The sequence below is a fragment of the Sorex fumeus genome, unplaced genomic scaffold (assembly GCF_029834395.1).
Source record: "Sorex fumeus unplaced genomic scaffold, SorFum_2.1 ptg000034l, whole genome shotgun sequence".
NCBI lineage: Eukaryota > Metazoa > Chordata > Mammalia > Eulipotyphla > Soricidae > Sorex > Sorex fumeus.
In genome coordinates this window covers 5,587,173-5,606,727 of record NW_026606091.1, presented here as the reverse complement: position 1 = coordinate 5,606,727, position 19,555 = coordinate 5,587,173, and the positions used below count along the sequence as shown (strand labels likewise).

At 41.6% G+C, this 19,555-nt stretch overlaps 1 protein-coding gene across 1 annotated transcript in view; it reads right to left on the bottom strand.

Moving 5' to 3' along the window:
- CCDC171 (coiled-coil domain containing 171) overlaps positions 1 to 19,555 on the bottom strand; it is a 339,207-nt gene that overhangs the window by 256,331 nt on the left and 63,321 nt on the right. The window contains exons 6-8 of the mRNA XM_056117342.1: positions 16,958 to 17,050; positions 15,899 to 16,059; positions 11,880 to 12,018 (exon numbers count right to left, since the gene is read on the bottom strand). Coding sequence (XP_055973317.1) covers positions 11,880 to 12,018; positions 15,899 to 16,059; positions 16,958 to 17,050 — 393 coding nt within the window. The remainder of the gene's footprint in view (positions 1 to 11,879; positions 12,019 to 15,898; positions 16,060 to 16,957; positions 17,051 to 19,555) is intronic.

The window sequence follows — 19,555 nt, the reverse complement described above, 5'->3', positions numbered from 1 at the left end:
GTACAAAGTTTTTTCAGAAACCCTAAGAGAGATAAAGTGATGCTTTATACGAACAAAAACAATGTTCATATAGAATTACTATTCTTTTTGGGGGGGTGAAAAATAAATCGACAAACTTCAGAACAGAACACTTATTAGCCTCACCATTTTGAATGCCTCCTACAAAATCAGGAACAGGTTCCTTTAAAACAAACCTAATAGATCATTTGAAGCAAAACTATTATCAAATAACATTAACTATATCACAAAAATCAAAGCACTTTTAAAAATCCTATTTAATGCCAGCAACCATTACTATTATATAATCAGTCAAACTCAAAGTATAGAGAAAAACATAAATACTTGATCATTTTCAATCACAAGTTCTTTACAGAATAAAACACTCTTTGAACAAAACCTCATGAGAACCAGAATTCCCTTTTCAATATATGGTCTCTCCTAGAGTAGCAACCTAAATATTACTGAGTGGCAGAAAAACAAATCTCAAGAAATTATAGATTTTTTAAAAAATTTCATTGAAGGAAACACAAAGCAAGTCAAGAGAAGAAGATTTAAAGCTGGCAGTTATGACAGAAACTCCAACTGGATCTGCTAAATCTCTGATAGAATTTACTAGGCAAGAACACAAAGCAGATGAGACTAGAAATTCAATTGAATTTATTCACTGACTAAATAATCATTCAGTTCTTAGGTCCTGAACTTGGTTTTTCTGAACTTGAAATTGTTTAATTTTAATAAAACTTAAAGCCAAGCTGGTTTTTTGTTTGTTTTTTGCTTTTTGGGTCACACCCGGCGATGCTCAGGGGTTACTCCTGGCTCATGCACTCAGGAATTAGTCCTGGCGGCGCTAGGGGGACCATATGGGATGCTGGGAATCGAACCTGGGTTGGCCATATGCAAGGCAAACGCCCTACCCGCTGTGCTATTGCTCCAGCCCCAAGCCAAGTTTTAATAAAACTTGAAGTGAAAATTCAAGCATATGTACAATGAAACTAATTTCATTAAATACTTTTATGTCCTATGTTAAAATTATATTATGTGACAATAGTAACATATCATTCATTTACAATTCATGCATTTTTCTCAGTTTCTCAGTTGGAAAGTCACACCTGGTAGTGCTCCAGGATCCAGGGAGTGATCCCAGCAGTTCTGGGATATTACCAGGACCACTCCAGTCAGTGCCTGGGGGGACCAGGTAGTTCCAGGGATCAGACTCAGGATTTCTTATATGCAAGGCCTATAAACTACCCCTTAAGCCATATCTCTAGTTCCTAATCACATCTCTTATTCCCTAAATTTTATTTATACACCATACTTTAGAATACTGTTAATAACACAATTTCAGACATATAATGAGTGGGTCCCGGGGGATAGCACAGCGGTAGGGTGTTTGCCTTACAAGCGGCCAACATGGTTGACCCAAGTTCGATTCCTCCGCCCCTCTCGGAGAGCCCGGCAAGCTGCCGAGAGTATCTCGCCCGCACGGCAGAGCCTGGCAAGCTCCCCGTGACGTATTCGATATGCCAAACACAGTAACAACAAGTCTCATGATGGAGACGTTACTGAGCCCGCTCGAGCAAATCGATGAACAACGGGAGGACCGTGAACCGTGATCCGTGAACCGTGATCCGTGAAAGAGCGGGTAGGGCATTTGCCTTGCATGTGGCCAACCCGGGTTCCATTCCTCCGTCCCTCTCGGAGAGCCCAGGAAGCTCCCAAGAGTGTTCCACCCACACAGCAAAGTCTGGCAAGCTTCCTGTGGCATATTCAATATATCAAAAACAGTAACAAGTCTCACAATGGAGACGTTACTGGTGCCTGCTCAGGCATATCGATGAACAATGGGAGTGCCACATTAATCAGTAGTGCGAGTGTCCTTCCAGCAAGCCTCAAGATTCCTTCCCAACCTCTGACCCATCAAACTCAGTTCTGCATGTTGACTTTCAGGGTCTATTAACACTGGACATTAATTATTCTCCTACTATGCTTCTTTATAGTCCACATATGAGAGAGACAGTTCTGTATTTGTCCCTCTATTTCTAACAGACTTCACTCAGTATGACTCCCTCCAGTTTCATCTATATAATTTCTAGATTATATGATTTCATCTTTTTTGCAGCTGAGCAGCATTCCAGTATGTATATACACCAGTTTTTTGATCTATGCATTTATTTGGGGGACTTAGATTGTTTCCGAATCTTGGCTACTGTGACTAGCTCTGCTATTAACATATGAATTAAAATAATTTTTTAAATATTATTTGGGGTTCTTTTTTTTATGTAGGAGTACTGCTATTTATTCAGCCACTGATTAGGCTGATTGAATTGTGCATGAACTTCACCTTACTTTTTTTTCCCATTTTTTATAATTTTCTTTATTGAAACACAGTGAGAGCAGTTACAAAGCTTTCGGGTTTAAGTCTCAGTCATACAATGAAACACTGAAACACCCGTACCTTCACCAGTGCCCATTACCCACCACCAAAATCCCCAGTATACCCGCCAACCCACACCCCCCCCCACCTGTGGGGCAAATGATTTCCAAATTACTCTCTATATACTTTGATTACATTCAACATTTAGACACCACACCCACCATTATTATTTGGGATTTTACCCCAACACTCAGTTCTGCCACAAAGGCAACAGTAGACGATTTGTTTTCTATTGCTGGTTATGAATACCATATGATGTCGCATGGCTGCAGTAGTGTTTGACGATTTTGAAATTCCGAAATTTTAACAACTAAATCTGGAGGGAGCATTTTCTCATGTGCCTTTTAGCCATTCGAATTTCTTCTTTGAGAAAGTTTCTATTCATTTCATCGCCCCATTTTTTGATGGGGTTGGATGTTTTCTTCTTGTGGAGTTCAACCAGTATTTTGTATATCCTTGATATCAACCCTTTGTTGGATGGGTATTTGGCGAATATCCTTTCTCATTCTGTAGACTGTCTTTGTATTTTGGTCACTGTTTCTTTGGAGGTGCAGAAGCTTCTTATCATCAGGGAGATGTAGATCAAAACCACAATGAGATATCATTTCACACCACAGAGACTGGCCCACATCCATAAGAACAAAAGCAACCGATGCTGGTGCGGATGTGGCAAGAAAGGGACACTCCTTCACTGTTGGTGGGAATGCCAACTGGTTCAGCCCTTTTGAAAAACAGTATTGACGATTCTCAAAAAATTAGAAATTTTGCTCCCATTTGACCCAGCAATACCACTCCTGGGAATATATCCCAACCAAAGAGGCAAAAAAGTATAGTCGAAGTGACATTTGCACTTGTTTGTTCATTGCAGCACTCTTTACAATAGCCAGAATCTGGAAAAAACCTGAGTGCCCGAGAACAGATGACCGGTTAAAGAAACTTTGGTACATTTACACAATGGAGTACTATGTAGTTGTTAGAAAAGATGAAGTCATGAAGTTTACATACAAGTGGTACTACATGGAAAGTATCATGTTAAGTGAAATGACTCAGAAAGAAAGGGATAGACATAGAAAGATTGCATTCATCTGGGGAACATAAAGTAACAAAATAGGAGACTAACACCCAAGACTGGCCAAGATTAGTACCAGGAATTTTACTTCATGGTTTGGAGGCCAGCCACACATGCTAGGGGAAAAGGGAGCTCAGATAAATAAGGGGGCACCAAATAAAGGGTGTTAGGAGGATCCTCCCAGGATGGGAGAAGCATGCTGAAAGCTGACTATAGACCAAACATGATTGCCACTCAATGCCTCTCTTGCAAACCACAGGACCCAAAAGGAGAGAGAGAAAATAAAAGGTAATGCCCTGCCACAGAGGCAGGGTGGGATGGGGAGGATGTGGGGTGGGAGGGATACTGGGATCCGTGGTGGTGGGAAATTGGCACTGGTGGAGGGATGGGTACTCGATCATTGTATAATTGAAACCCAAGCACAAAAATTTGTAAGTCTACAACTGTACCTCATGGTGTCTCACCAATAAAAATTAAAGAAAAAAAAATCTGGAGGGATTTCTTGCCCAAACCTGCTGGGTTCCAGGATTTGTTCCTGAGTCTCTGGGATCATGGCCGTTAAGCAGCTTGATCAGGAGCCAGAGAGGCTGTTTGTGGGCGGAGAGCGACTTGCAGTCTCCTTGGGGTGGGGAGGAAAGGGCCAGCTCCACCCCCATCCCATGAGGCCCCACGTGTCTCATCACTGCGGGCCCAAACTGACTGTCCAATGGCCTCTGGTGGATGGTAGCCACCAAGATGCCAAGGGGGAGCCGGCGGAGGAACAGCACCCTTTCCCCCCTGGGGTGGCCCAACAACAGTAACGTACTACGAAGTCTGGACGCATTTCTGCCAAAAACTGCTGGGTTTCATGATTTGTTTTTGAGTCTCTGGGATCATGGCCATTAAGCAGTTTGATGAGGAGCCTGAGAGGCTGTTCATGGGCGGCGACTAGGGGTCTCCTTGGGATGGGGAGGAAAGGGCCGGCTCCACCCCCATCCCATGAGGCCCCATGTGTCTCATCACTGAGGGCCCAAACTTGACTGGCCTCTGGAGGATGGCGGCCACCGGGTCACCAGGGGGAACATGCCAAGGCATGAAACCTATTCCCACCTGGGATGACTCAGCACCGTTAACCTACTACAGGGACCAGACACATTTCTGCCAAAAGCTGTTGGGTTTCGAGATTTGTTTCTGAGTCTCTGGGATCATGGCTGTTAAGTAGCTTGATCAGGAGCCAGAGAGGCCATTAGTGGGTGGCGACTTGGGGTCTCATTGGGACGGGGAGGAAAGGTATTTGGGGTTCTTGGGGTAGATGCTGCAATGTAAAATCAATGGGACATACAGAAACTCAATTATTAATTTTTTAGAGACGTCTCTATATCCAAGTTCCATAGAGGTTGCACCAGAAGTCATTCCCACCAACCGTAGATATGGGTTCTTTTTCCCCCCACATAGCACAGCGGTAGGGTGTTTGCCTTGCACGCAGCCAACATGGCCAACCCGAGTTCGATTCCTCCGCCCCTCTTGGAGAGCCCGGCAAGCTACCGAGAGTATTCGATATGCCAGACACAGTAACAACAAAGTCTCCAATGGAGACGTTACTGGGCCCGCTCGAGCAAATCGACGAACAACGGGAGGGCCTTTACCTTTACCTTTATCCCTGCCAGCTTGTTTCTACAATGTTTATTGTGTGCCAATCTCACCAGTGTGATGGAATATTCGTTGCAGTTTTTATTTGCATTTCCCTGATGATAAATGATGAAGAGCTTTTTAAAAATATACCTATTGACTATCTATATGTGTTCTTTGATGAGTTACCAAAGAAACTTCTCCCTATTTTGATGGGATTATCTTTTCCACTTCTAAATTGGCTTTTTCTTAATTTTCCCCCCTTTATTTAAACACCATGGTTTACAAAGTTGCTTATGATGCATTTGTAACTAGTATTCCAACACCAATCCCACCACCACTGTCACCTTCCCTCTGCCACTGTTACCATTTTCCCAACCACTCCTCAAACCTGCCCCCTTAGCATACACAAAATAATTTATTTTATGTTGCTTGTTACAGCTAAATGTCTACTGCAATTATCAAAAAATGCTTCAGCCAAAGAAAATTTGTGAAAACTGTTGTATCTCACCAGAGGGACATGAGGTCCTTGTCTGAGGGTTTACTACTAAGCTATTACTGTTAGCTGATCCTTCTGTATTAATGTTTTTGATTACTGAGCTTTTGGGTTTCTATGTTACTTTCCCAACTACTTTGGTGTGCTACTGCTGGGATGTCAGTATTGTAGCTTGTAGCTGTCCCTGTCCACATAGTCAAGAAGCTCCAGATTATTTAACTGGGCAATGAGTTTCAATAGCGGCGGTTGTGTGATGTGGGTGTGGCTTCTGGAGATTCTGGAAGTATGAGGGGGTGGGAGAAGCTGCTCCTCTCGCCCCACCTCAGAGAAGACCTTAGAGTTCTCAGCCTAGAGACTGGTGGACCTGAAATTGTCAGCAGTTTAGCGGCTCTGCAGAGCTCAGTCATGAGGTAGTGGAGTCAGACCCTCGGCATGGCAGCAGCTGTGAGGTCTGAGGCTTCAGCAGGGTGGGGACTCAGCCCGTCCTACTCCTGAGGGTGCGCCAGAGTTTTTGAAGAGACTGATGTATCCATGAATTTTTGCAGCTAGTTGATCTCATCTGAGATTTAATCATGAGTCTCCAAGAGCTGGGTCAAGAGATGAGTTTACAAGATGGCACTGTGGGATCACATTGCTGATTCTGCAAGTGCTTCATCTTGGATACTGTGCCTTTGCCAAGTGTGTGTGAATGCATATTTGCTCCCAGTCCATAGGGAGACGTTTTATTCTAATTACAACTTCTTTTGCAATGCAGAAGTCTATTAATTTGATGTAGTCCCGTTTGTTGTTATTTCTGCTTCTATTTCCTTGGCCAATAGAAATGAGGCACCCTGTTGGTTCAGTTCCTGGGCTTGGACTGACAACCAATATCCAGATCCCTTCCCCTCCCCCCCCAGTTCAACTCATTCTGCAAGTAGGTAGGTGCCTTTGCCAAGAAGAGGTTTGTGGGGAGAATACTATCTTTTGCCTTTTTCTGGAGTCACCAGAGGCTAGAAACCTCTGCATGAAGTGCAGCAGGGAGCAGGACTCTATGCCTATGGCTGCAATGGCTCTCCCCATTATTTTTGCAGGTCTGAGAGGCTGCTGGGCTCTGTACCAGCTTCCTGCCCAGGCCTTGTGCTGGCAGGTCCCTAAAAAGTCTTGGGTTCCAAGTGACCAAGAACAGATGACTGGTTAAAGAAACTTTGGTATATCTACACCATGGAATACTATGCAGCTGTTAGAAAAGATGAAGTCATGAAATTTGCTTATAAGTGGATGGACATGGAGAGTACAAGCTAAGTGAAATGAGTCAGAAAGAGAAGGACAGACATAGAAAGACTGCACTCATCTGTGAAATATAAAGTAACAAAATAGGAGACTAACACCCAAGAAGAGTCGAGATAAGTACCAGGAGGTTCGCTCCATGGCTTGGAGGCCAGCTGCACATGCCTGGGGAAAAGGCAGCTCAGATAGAGATGGGAACACCAAAGGGGCTGGGAGGATCCTCCCAGGATGGGAGATGCATGCTGAAAGTAGACTATAGACCGAACATGATTGCCACTCAATACCTCTTGTGTAAACCACAACACCCAAAAGGAAAGAGAGAACAAAAGGGAATGCCCTGCCACAGAGGCGGGGTGGGATGGGGGGGGGGATACTGAGATCATTGGTGGTGGAGAATGGGCACAGGTGGAGGGATGGGTACTTGATATTGTATAACTGAAACCCAAGCACAAAAATTTGTAAGTCTACAACTGTACCTCATGGTGTTTCACTGCACTGCACTGCACTGCACTGTCCTCCCATTGTTCATCAATTTGCTCGAGTGGGCCCAGTAATGTCTCCATTGTGAGACTTGTTGTTAATGTGTTTGGCGTATCGAATACATCACAGGTAGTTTGCCAGGCTTTGCCGTGAGGGTGAGATACTCTCAGTAGCTTGTCGCACTCTCCGAGAGGGGCGGAGGAATCGAACTCAGATCAGCCCTGTGCGAGGCAAACACCCTACCTGCTGTGCTATTGCTCCGGCCCACTAATAATTTAAAAAAAAAGTCATGGGTTCATTTGTAGCCCACAGATTTCAAACGTTTTTGTCCTTCTCCCAAACCTGTAACTGCATTTGGTTATATTATTGGATAACGGCTTTCCCATAGAAAAACTTTCCTCACTCTCGGAGCTGGAGCGATAGCACAGTGGGTAGAGCGTTTGCTTTGCACACAGCCAACACAGGTTCGATTCCCAGCATCCCACATGGTGCCCGGAGCAACACCAGGAGTGATTCCTGAGTGCAGAGCCAGGAGTAACCCTTGTGCACGCTGGGTGTGACCCAAAAAGAAAAAAAAAAGAACTTTCCTCACTCTCTTAGCTGATTATCACCACACTAACTCTGGAGGATCACTCTTGGAACTCTTTGGTCAGTTCTATTTTGTTGCAGTTTTTACCTGATTCCTTCTCCATCATCTTCTCCTAATCATGTCTTTTAAATCTATACATCAGGAACTGGAGAGATAGTACAGCGGGTATGCACTGCTCTTACATGTGGCTAATCCAGGTAAAACCCCCAACATCCCATATGGTGCCCCAATCCCAGTCAGGAGTGATTCCTGAGCAAATAACAGGAGTAAGCCCTGAGCAGCACCAAGTATAGTCCAAAAAACAAAACAAGAAAACTAACAGAAAAGGGGCGGGGAACAAGAGGGAAAGAGCAGATGGAAAAACATAGAGATTTTTAGAAGCTTTAGAAACAGAGGATCAAAGGGGCTGAAAGAAGACCAGAAGAGACACAGGGATAGTGGTGGAAAGTCTTGGCACTTTGGGATGACAGGATGTAGTAAATTGCATCAATACCAAATTTTGTGTATGAATACTTCAACACTATTGCAACTACTGAAACTATAAGTAATGATAAAACACATACTCAAAGAGGTCATAACTCATCATGAAAATGAATAAAATTTCACAGTTTCCCTAATACACCCAGAGATATGCAAATTAAAAATTGAAAGGAGCATTTAAGTCGCTGGGTCAACCCATATGAACAAGATCACATTGACTGAAATCTTTAGACGTTTTTGAATACTTCACTAACTCTTCAGCAAGAAACTACATTCCAATCTATAAAGTTTTGTAGAAACAATTCACTGACAATCTTCAGCACAATGATCCTTACAACAGTTTGATAGATATAGATATAGATATAGATATAGATATAGATATAGATATAGATATAGATATAGATAGATAGATATATAGATATAGATATAGATATAGATATAGATATATAGATATATAGGCTGGAGTGATACCACAGCGGTAGGGCGTTTGCCTTGCACGCAGCCAACATGGCCGACCTGAATTCGATTCCTCTGCCCCTCTCGGAGAGCCCGGCAAGCTACCGAGAGTATTCGATATGCCAGACACAGTAACAACAAAGTCTCCAATGGGGACGTTACTGGGCCCGCTCGAGCAAATCGATGATCAACGGGAGGGCCTTTACTTTACTTTATATATATATATATATATAATGTATATATATATATATATATATATATATAGAGAGAGAGAGAGAGTGTCAAAGGCCAAACAAATAAATGGAGGTTTATTTCACCTGGCCCCCTGGCGCCGTGTAATCCCATCAACGGCCAAGACTCAGAGACTATAAAATCCAGCTCCCAGACGAGAACAGTGCAGTCTGCCCCCCGCGCCTGGCTGTTCCTCGCCGGGGCCCGTTGGAAGGGAGCGGGCTGAGCTTTCCTCCCCGCCCTGACCAGGGCTCCGGCATCGAAGACCTCCAGGACCAGCCACCACCATGCTGAGACCACTCTCCGCACACCTGAAGGTACTGGCAGAGGGACAAATCCACGCGGGTTTCGGGGCCGAGATCTCCCAGCCTACTCGGATTGGAGTCGAGCATCCTCCACCCAGATCCTCCAAATTCCAGTAGGCGGGGGTCACACCCACCACCTGGCCCCCTGGCGCCGTGTAATCCCATCAGCGGCCAAGACTCAGAGACTATAAAATCCAGCTCCCGGAACCACACGGCCGCGAATTGACATCTTATCAGGACATCTTTTATGACATCTTATCATCTCATTCCTACTTTGGACAAACTTGCAGGCTATCGAATGTAGCCTGCCCACAGGGCAGAGTCTGGCAAACTCCCCGTGGCGTACCAAATATGCCAAATACCAGTAACAATGATGGGTCTCATTCTCCTAAATAGCCTTGAATATAATCTCAGGGTTCGGATGAAAGATACGTTACTGGGGCCTGCTCGAGGCAATCGACGAACAACAGGATGATGAAATGAAATGAAATGAAAAAAAACATTTTGACATCAGATAAATTAGAAGGATGGGGGAGGTGTTGCTTGCCTGATACCTTGTGGAGTTCAGGAGCTACTCAGTGTTCTGTGGTCACGGATCAAACCACGTGGTGTCAGGGATCAAACCAGCATCGTCTGCATGCAAGACAAGCACCTGGACCCCTGAATATCTTTCTAGACTAACAAAGATTTTTAATCACAAGATACCCATATCTACATGATAAATTAAACTGGTCTTCTTTTACTTCACATCTAGTCATTGAAGTGCTAGAAGAACAGAATTAGGAGAATTCACAACATACTGAGGACAATATCTTCACTACTGCTATCTCAGTTATAAATTTACTATTGCAATCTCAGTTACAAATCTGGCTCACTTTTCAAACTACTGAATATGGTGTCTAGTAAGCTGATTCACAGCTCAGCCTCAATGATTCAACATGTTTTCCTGAACCACTAATTCTCTCCTCTGAGGAAGGAGTCAAGAAGTGAGAATACTCATCAAATTTTGAGTAGTCCACAATAGTGGTAGACATCTGCACATGCTGTGGAGAGCTCTAAACTTTCTCAAGTCTGCCATGTGAAGAACTTAAAGTCCAAATTTAACCACAGAGCACAAAATGACATCAATCCCTACATAAGAACACACGAAATTAGATAGAATGGAGACTGTATATAATGTTAGATCACTTGAAATTGTAGTTTAAATTTGATCCTTTCATTACCTGTATATGTGGGCATCAAAGATTTATTCACCATTTACTAGTAAAACCTAGTCTCCAACTTTTTTATGGTGGTGGGAGATCTGTATATTTTAGAATAACTGACATCACTAAAAACTGAAATAGCTGTGTAACTGAAAATGAAGTAAGTCTCTCAGGAAAGTACATATGTGGCGGGGAGGAAAAAAATACACTCAATCTCTTCCCTGTTGGGGTTTGTTCCCAGCATGCATAGAATATTTATATCTCAAGAAAATAAATCTACCCAACAATTGTTCACTATGGCAAGTATTATGAAAGAATCTGGATCTATAAAATAAAGTTAAACTCAATGTGTTCCTGAAATGCACTCCAAAATCTCTAAGAGAAATACACACATATAATTTTGGTGTGCTATGAGGAAGATACTAAACTAAGTACAAAAGGAACACAAAATCAGAAGGAAATTCTTAATTTATCTAGAAGGATGAGACTGGAAACATTCACACAAAGTTTCACATATTGTAAGAATAAAAAGCTGACAGTTATAGGATGTATGGGAATTTGTTAGAGAGAGAGAGAAAGAGAGAGAGAAAGAGAGGGAGAGAGAGAGAAAGAGGGGAGTGTGGCTCTCCAAAAAGTAAGACCCTAAAAAGAAAAGCAAGAAAATATGAAAATATGTAATTTCTTTAGGAAATCAAAGATACATCAGTGTGCTAAAGCAACAGAAGTAACAGTCAATGGAAAAAGATGGAAGTTAACATGGAAGCATGAAGAGAAGGGCTTCAGAACGACATGACAAGTACCTGGATTTATTCTGAAAACAACAGAGAAGCAGTGATGAATTCTGAATAAAAAGAACATATCAAGATTAGATTCACACCTTAGATAAATTTTGGGACAGTGCGAATATTAGATAATTGAGGAAAGAAGTCAAAATGATCCAGTACAAACTGATTACATAAGGGAATCTTAGAAATTATTAGTTCTATTAATTATAAAACATGACCCTCCTTCTACATAGGTAACATTGTTATAACATTCTATAATTCATAATTCTAACTGATTCATGTAATCACAAAAAAGAAATGCTTATATATATATATATCTTTGCTGTAATCAGTTGTAGTACTTTTGAAATGTATAACAATATCAATAAAATTACTTTCATACCATTACCTCATGGCACGTGGTGAGAGAAAGACCTGTTAAACATCAAATTTGGCCCAATAAAGTAATTGCCACAGGGTACTTTTTTATTCTTACCATCACAAGTTCTTCCTGTAATTCACTGAAACTTTTTTCATTATACTGGAGTCTCTTTGAAAGGTCTATAATTACTTTCTTCTGTTCCTCGATCTCTTCATTTAGTTTCTTGTTTTTAGAGAGAAACTCTCTTTCTAATCTGAAAAGTTAAAATGTCAGAGCAAGTTTTTCAAATATGCTTTTGTCAAGGCCTACTAAACACCTTTAACATAGTGGCAGATCTACAATATATCATGCTTGCATTCCAAAAAGCTTTCAAAGGCCACCTCTCATTTTTTTCAAAAACTGATTGCATTCTTAAATAAAAGACTCTAAAGGAAAGACATCTACCTTCTAATAAAAGATATTTGAACTATTCCCAAGGTTATAAACAAAATGGATCTTGTTCATGGCAATTTGGTCTCACCAAATTGGTCTCACCATTTTTTTTTATAAATAAAACCCAGCCATCACAGTTCAATTAATTCATAAGCTATCTCAAAACTGAAAGTACTCCTAACAAACAATTCTCAAGTTAAAGTATAAAATTAGAAATGAAACTAATATTTTATTCTTAAATGTCCAGGAAGTTCTACTGGTATAACAGCATGACAAATAAAAAAAAAACACTAATTATTCACTGTGAAAATACATGAACTTATTTTCAAAGGATCTGCCGCCCTATGTAAGTTACGGTCATAAGAATGGCACTGTTATAGAGTATACATGTCACATTATACCAAGCCCTGGGTTTGATTCTGGTGCACATATTTCCCAAAAAAAATTAATTAAATTGGGGCTGGAGCGACAGCACAGCAGTTAGGGCATTTGCCTTGCACTCAGCAAACCCAGGTTTGATTCCCAGCATCCCAAATGGTTCCCCGAGCACCGCCAGGAGGAATTCCTGAGTTCATGAGCCAGGAGCAACCCCTGTGCATCGCCGGGTGTGACCCAAAAGAAAAATTAATTAAATTATTCTCAGTCTGGCATTAAACAGTATTTAGAGCCTTATACGGACATTAGAGGAAGTCAACTTAGAAGTAATTCAGTTTGAAAGTTACTATAGATAATTCACCAAAAGGGTAATTTTCACTAAAGTGATGCCATTTATTTATTTTCATTCTGATATTGACCCCAATAAATGCAATAAACCAGGACTGGAGTGATAGTACAGAGAGGAGAGCATTTGCCTTGCATGTGGCCGACCTGGATTCAATTCCCAGCATTCCATATAGTCCCCTGAGCAATGCTAGGAGTGATTCCTGAGCACATAGCCAGGAGTATTGCCCCTGAGCATCAATGGGTGTGAGCAAAGAAATCATACACACTGTCCTCCCGTTGTTCATCGATTTGCTCGAGTGGGCCCAGTAACATCGCCATTGTGAGACTTCTTATTACTGTGTTTGGCATATTGAATACTCTCAGTAGCTTGCCAGGCTCTCTGAGAGGGGAGGAGGAATCGAACCTGGCTCGGCCAGGCTGGCTGCGCGCAAAGCAAACGCCCTACCGCAGTGCTATCACTCCAGCGGGTAGGGCGTTTGCCTTGCACGCAGACAACAAGGCCAACCTGACCAAAGAAATAAAAAATTAAAAAATAAATGCAATAAACCAAATAAATCCTTGCCTTCCTGCCCAGATTTGATCTCTGGCATCCTATATGGTCACCCACACCCTGCCAGTAGTCATGCCTGAGCAGAGAGTCAGGAGTAAGACCTGAGCAGTGTCAGATTTAGCCCAAGAAACCAAGGGGAAGCGGGGAGAGGAAAGATCAGCAAATGAGATCCAAGGTAAAAAGAATTCAAAGAGAGGGGTAAAATGGTCCTAAGATGACTATGACAGGAAGCTGAGCAGCAATTCATTCAGAATGAAATGAAGGTGGATCGAGAGTTCCAGAAGGAAGAGAATCTTATGTGACAGAACATTTAAAAAAATGATAGCTCTTCTGAGGTGTGTTGAAAGAGAATTTTGGTTCTGTTAGAGTCTGAGAAGGGGCAAAGGATGTATCACAGTGGTAGGGACCTTGTCGTGCATGTTGGAGGCCCTGAGTTTGATCCCCAACACAACAACTACAAAAGATAATCTGAGAAAAACCTAGGACTGGTGCACAAAATCTAATCCAGCTTAAAATGTGGTGATCGTTGATCATCTGATGATTCTGTAAAATTGACTGTTTTTATGTATCAGGCTCTGATTTAGGCACTAAAGAAAACCATTTCCACATAGAGGAACTAATAAACAGTATCACATTCTTTACTATCAAAGAATATAATAAAATATTCTATGTTTAAAAATCATTCTAATAACACGAAACATCAGCCAAGCGGCACAACTGCTGGCCAACCGTGAGTGTGGAAAGGTCGGACTTGAGGTGAACCTCACGAAGACAATGTTTATGAGAAACAGTCTTGTTCCTGTCGTTCCATTCGCTCTCAATGGAACAAGCATTTTCAAATACAGCAGTTATGTGTACCTAGGTCGAGAAGTCAACATGGCAAATGACCTGGCACCTGAGTTGTGCAGAAGGAAGAGAGTGGCTTGGAACGCCTTCAAGAGCATCGAAGAAATAGCTAAGAGGATGAAGAACCTCCGGCTCCAGGCACATCTCTGCGATTCCACTGTTCTTCCTGCATTAACATATGCCTCAGAGACCTGGGCCCTACGCAAACAAGATGAGAACGCTATTCAGGTCTCCCAAAGAAGAATAGAAAGAGCTATGCTTGGAATATCACATTTCACTCAAATGAGAGAAAGAATCCGGAGTTCTGACATCCGTCGACGATCAAGAATCAGGGACGCTGTCTCATTTGCCAAGGTGTCAAACATCAGATGGGCTGGTCACGTAAAGAGATTTAAAGACGACCGCTGGACTAGAGCCATTCCCGACTGGCTTCCACAGTATGTCAAAAGATCATGTGGCTGCCCACCTATGAGATGGTCAGATTTCTTTGTCAAGACCCTGAATGATCGGTTTGAGGCTATTCGTGTTCCTAGAACAAGCAGACGCCATTGGGCTAGACTAGCATGTGACAGGGATGAATGGAGACGTTGGTGGCGCGCACTCAAGTTAAGTCAATGAGTAACGGGATGTCAAGTGATCAAGTGATGTTTAAAAATTAAGATCAGGGCTAGGGACAGCACCCAGTGGTTAGGGCATTTTCCTTGCACTGAATCTCTAGCATTGCTGAACAAACAAATGTGCAAAATTTAAATAATTATCAGTTAGGGCCAAGGAGACCACTCAGCAGTCGAATAAGATCCCTGGTACCACATAGCCCCCAGGCACCACTGCACCTGCCCTGGAAGCTCATGAGCACTGCTGTTTGTGGCCCTCATGACTTCCAGCACTGCTGGGCCCTAACAGTGAGACACTGTGTGATCCAGGCATTGAAATGTCCAGCCTGGATGGATAAGCATCATTGGGAGTGACCTGCCAAACACTCGAGCACTGCTTGGAAAACTAAAGAAAGAAACCAGTGATCCAAACAAGGTTACATAAACTCTGTCCAAAATACGTTCCAGGAAAAGGACAGGAAAAGGGAAGAAAAAAGTCTGTCCTCTGAAAAAAAGAAATATGATGGAGATACAGAAATAAAAGCCAGTGATCATATCTACAGGTAAGGCAAGGTAAAGGTAAAGGCCCTCCCGTTGATCGTCGATTTGCTCGAGTGGGCCCAGTAACGTCTCCATTGGAGACTTTGTTGTTACTGTGTCTGGCATATCGAATACTCTCGGTAGCTTGCCGGGCTCTCCAAGAGGGGCGGAGGAATCGAACTCGGGTCGGCCATGTTGGCCGCTTGTAAGGCGAACGCCCTAATCTACAGGTAGAAACTGAAAAGAAAAACTGGGCATATTTCAAAATCCAAAAGACCATTCACACATTTACCAATGTACAGAAGAATAGTTATACATTATAAAGTTTTTTTATACCTAATATACCTTGGACATTAATGGCAGCTATACATAAAATACTACACATTCACACTAACATAGCTTTCATAAACTTCATATTAACTTAGAAGATTTTACAGTAAAATACTCACAAATTAAGTTTTGTAAAGCTTTCTTGTGCATTATGCTTTTCTCGTTCATATGCATTTTCAACTTCTTTGAATTCATTCTTGATCATTTCCAAATCAGCAACAGCTTCCGCTTGACTGGCCTTTTCTACTTGCAAAGCTCCTTCGAGGTCTCGAATTCGTAACTACAAGATGATACAGAAGTAATTAAAGGAAGGAGAACCACTCTTAACTAATAGCTTCTCACCAGCAGATCATCATTCAACCAAAAATATCTTTATTTCTGCTATGGCTTTAAAAAAATAATTAACCCATGACAGTTTTTCTTTTTTGTTTTTGTTTTGGTCTTTGGGCCACACCGGGCTATGCTTAGGGTTACTCCTGGCTCTGAGCTCATGGGTCACTCTTGGCAGGATGCAGAGGACCAAATGGGTGCCAAGAACTGAACTGTGGCAGGCCACATTCAAGGTAAGCACCCTATGCACTGTACTATCCCTCCAGCCCGTGAGTTTATTTTTTCAACTATAAGAATTAATTATCTTCCTCTTATGAGAAACATCATTACATGAACATCTTTATAAGCCTAAGAAAGGTGAAAAATATTTTCACTTCTAAAAACTTCTCAGAGAAAACTGAAGTTTTTATTATGAAATAATATTTAACCAAAATATTTATGGGTGCAATAGTATAACATCTGAGATTTGCATTAAAATAACCTGAGGAAAAATTAATTAATTAGTTAATTAAATAAAATAACCTGAGGACTAAAGGACAACTAGGAAAATGTTAAAATGCTTCCTAAACTAATATTTACATATGATAATCAAAATTATTATATACAATTATCCAAATTATTATGTCTATTTATTATCCAAAAATCTTCTGGAATAGCCAAAACATATAATCTTACACTAAAGTAAACAAGTAGAATAGAAATGCAGATACAAATCTGTAAATTTTCAAAACTGATCTTGTAAATTTTGTTTTTACTGCTTTATCTAAATCTAATGTTTCCAAGAAAAATTATAAATCTAGAAAACATTTCTTCCGTATATATTGCTATCTTCTTTTAGAAAATTATACCTGAATAATTTCAGAATTAAATTTTGATTCCAAATGTGCTGCTCTTTCTGCTTCAATATTTTCTTCTAGTTTCCTCACTCTTAGAGTAGTTACCTGAAAACAAATTGAAATTTTAAAATATAAACATAATATTTATAGTTCACTTAAGAGTACTGTATGGGGCCGGAACAACAGTACAGCAGGTAGGGTCTTTGCCTTGCACATGGCTGACCTGAGTTCGATCCCCAACATTCCATTTGGTCCCCCAAGAACTACAGGGAGCAATTCCTGAGTGCAGAACTAGAAGTAAACCCTGAGCATCACCAGGTGTGACCCAAAAAACAAAAAACAAACAAAAAGAAAAAAAGTACAAAATCCCAGAATTATAATACGTTGAATTACTATCGCCCATTGTGGAAATGAAGTATAAAAATCATGCTCAGAATAATATTCTAGAGCTTTCTTTTTCTACATATAATCTGGTATAATCTGTATGTAATAAATTATATTTATTAATATATATAATGTGATGTTTTTCATTTTTCATGTTTTTAATTTCAGCACCTGGCCCAGACAAGGTCAGACCTGAACACCTGAAGAACCTGCCGTCAGTACTCATCAATACACTGGCTCGGCTCTTCACACGCTACCTGTCTGAATGCAAGGTTCCGTCCCAGTGGAAAACCAGCAGGACCGTACTACTGTTCAAGAAGGGAGACATCCATGACATTGGCAACTATCGCCCGATCTGCCTATTGTCTGTCATCTACAAGTTGTTCACTCGAGTCATCCTAAATAGGATTGGCAGAACACTAGATGAAGGACAACCATGCGAGCAAGCCGGGTTCCGCAAAGGATTCAGCACCATCGACCATATCCACACGATAACCAAGCTCATTGAGGTTTCTCGGGAGTTCAAGATGCCGCTCTGTTTAACGTTCATTGATTTAAAGAAGGCCTTTGATTCTGTTGAGACGGAAGCGGTCATTGAAGCCCTAGCCAATCAGGGCATTCAAGCCCAATACATCAGGATCCTCCGTGAGCTGTATTGCGGATTCACTACCAGGATCTCACCATTCTACAAAGAAGTGATCATACATGTCAAGAGAGGGGTTCTGCAGGGTGATACCATTTCACTGAAACTCTTCAGTGCCACCCTCGGGAACATCATGCGACGACTGGAATGGGAAAGAATGGGAGTGAAGATAGACGGTCAGCAACTACACCACCTCCGCTTTGCTGATGACATTGTTCTAATAACACCAAACATTAGCCAAGTGGCACAAATGCTGACTGACTTCGACTGTGAGTGTGGAAAGGTTGGACGACAGCTGAATCTCACGAAGACAATGTTTATGAAAAACAGGGGGGTGGGAGGGATACTGGTATTAGTAGTGGTGGAGAATGGGCACCGGTGGAGGGATGGGTACTCGATCAATGTAGAACTGAAACCCAAGCACAAAAATTTGTTAAGTTGACAACTCTACCTCATGGTGTTTCACTAAAAAGGAAGAAAGAAAGAAAGAAAGAAAGAAAGAAAGAAAGAAAGGAAGGAAGGAAGGAAGGAAGGAAGGAAGGAAGGAAGGAAGGAAGAAAGAAAGAAAGAAAGAAAGAAAGAAAGAAAGAAAGAAAGAAAGAAAGAAAGAAAATCAGATGGGCTGGACATGTAATGAGATTTGGAGAAGACCGCTGGACTAGAGCCATTACCGACTGGATTCCACAGGATGTCAAAAGACCACGTGGCCACCCACCTACCAGATGGTCAGACTTCTTCGTCAAGACCCTGAATGATCAGTTTGAGGCTATTCGTGTTCCTAGAACGAGCAGACGCCATTGGGCTACACTAGCATGCGACAGGGACAAATGGAGACGTTACTGGCGCCCACTTGAGCAAATAGATGATTAACGGGAAGGCAAGTGATCAAGTGACTTTTTCATACATTCATACATATTGTATATAGTATATATGTACCCACAAAAACTGCCATAAGACAGGAAATAATTCTGTTACTAAAAAGTATTCTTTAAATCACAGCACTTTCATCACCCAGTCCTCACTACTCTCCTTCCATCCCCAAGTAAACTTCAATCTGCCTTTAGTCATTCTAAATTGTTTTGATTTGGTAAATTTTTCTTTCTATGATGGAAGGATGAACCACACCCAGTGGTGCTCAGGGCTTACTCCAGGTTCTCTGTTCAAGGGTCATTTGTGGCAGTGCTCAGTGTGGTGCAGAGGATCAAACTGTGGTCAATTGGATGCAAGGCAAGTGCTTCAATCCTGTATTACTTCTCTGGCCACCTGGAAATTTTATTCAAGAAATAAGGCCTATTGCGACTCCTGGGATGAAGTGACCATGTCTAAACCCAAAATTTGAAGACACATCACCTTGAAACTGGAATATTTGATCCAATATCAGAGTTAGCAAAAGACTGAAAGCTGAGACTGGCAGGCAAAGAAGCACTGTTATTTACAGATTTGTCACAGCGGCCATCTACATCAACAGTTCATTCTTTTTATTATTAAACAGTGTTCAGTATATTGATACTCTACAGGTATTTTGTCTTTCCCCTACTGAAGAACATTTGAATCATTTCCAGTTTGGATGATTGTAATTAACA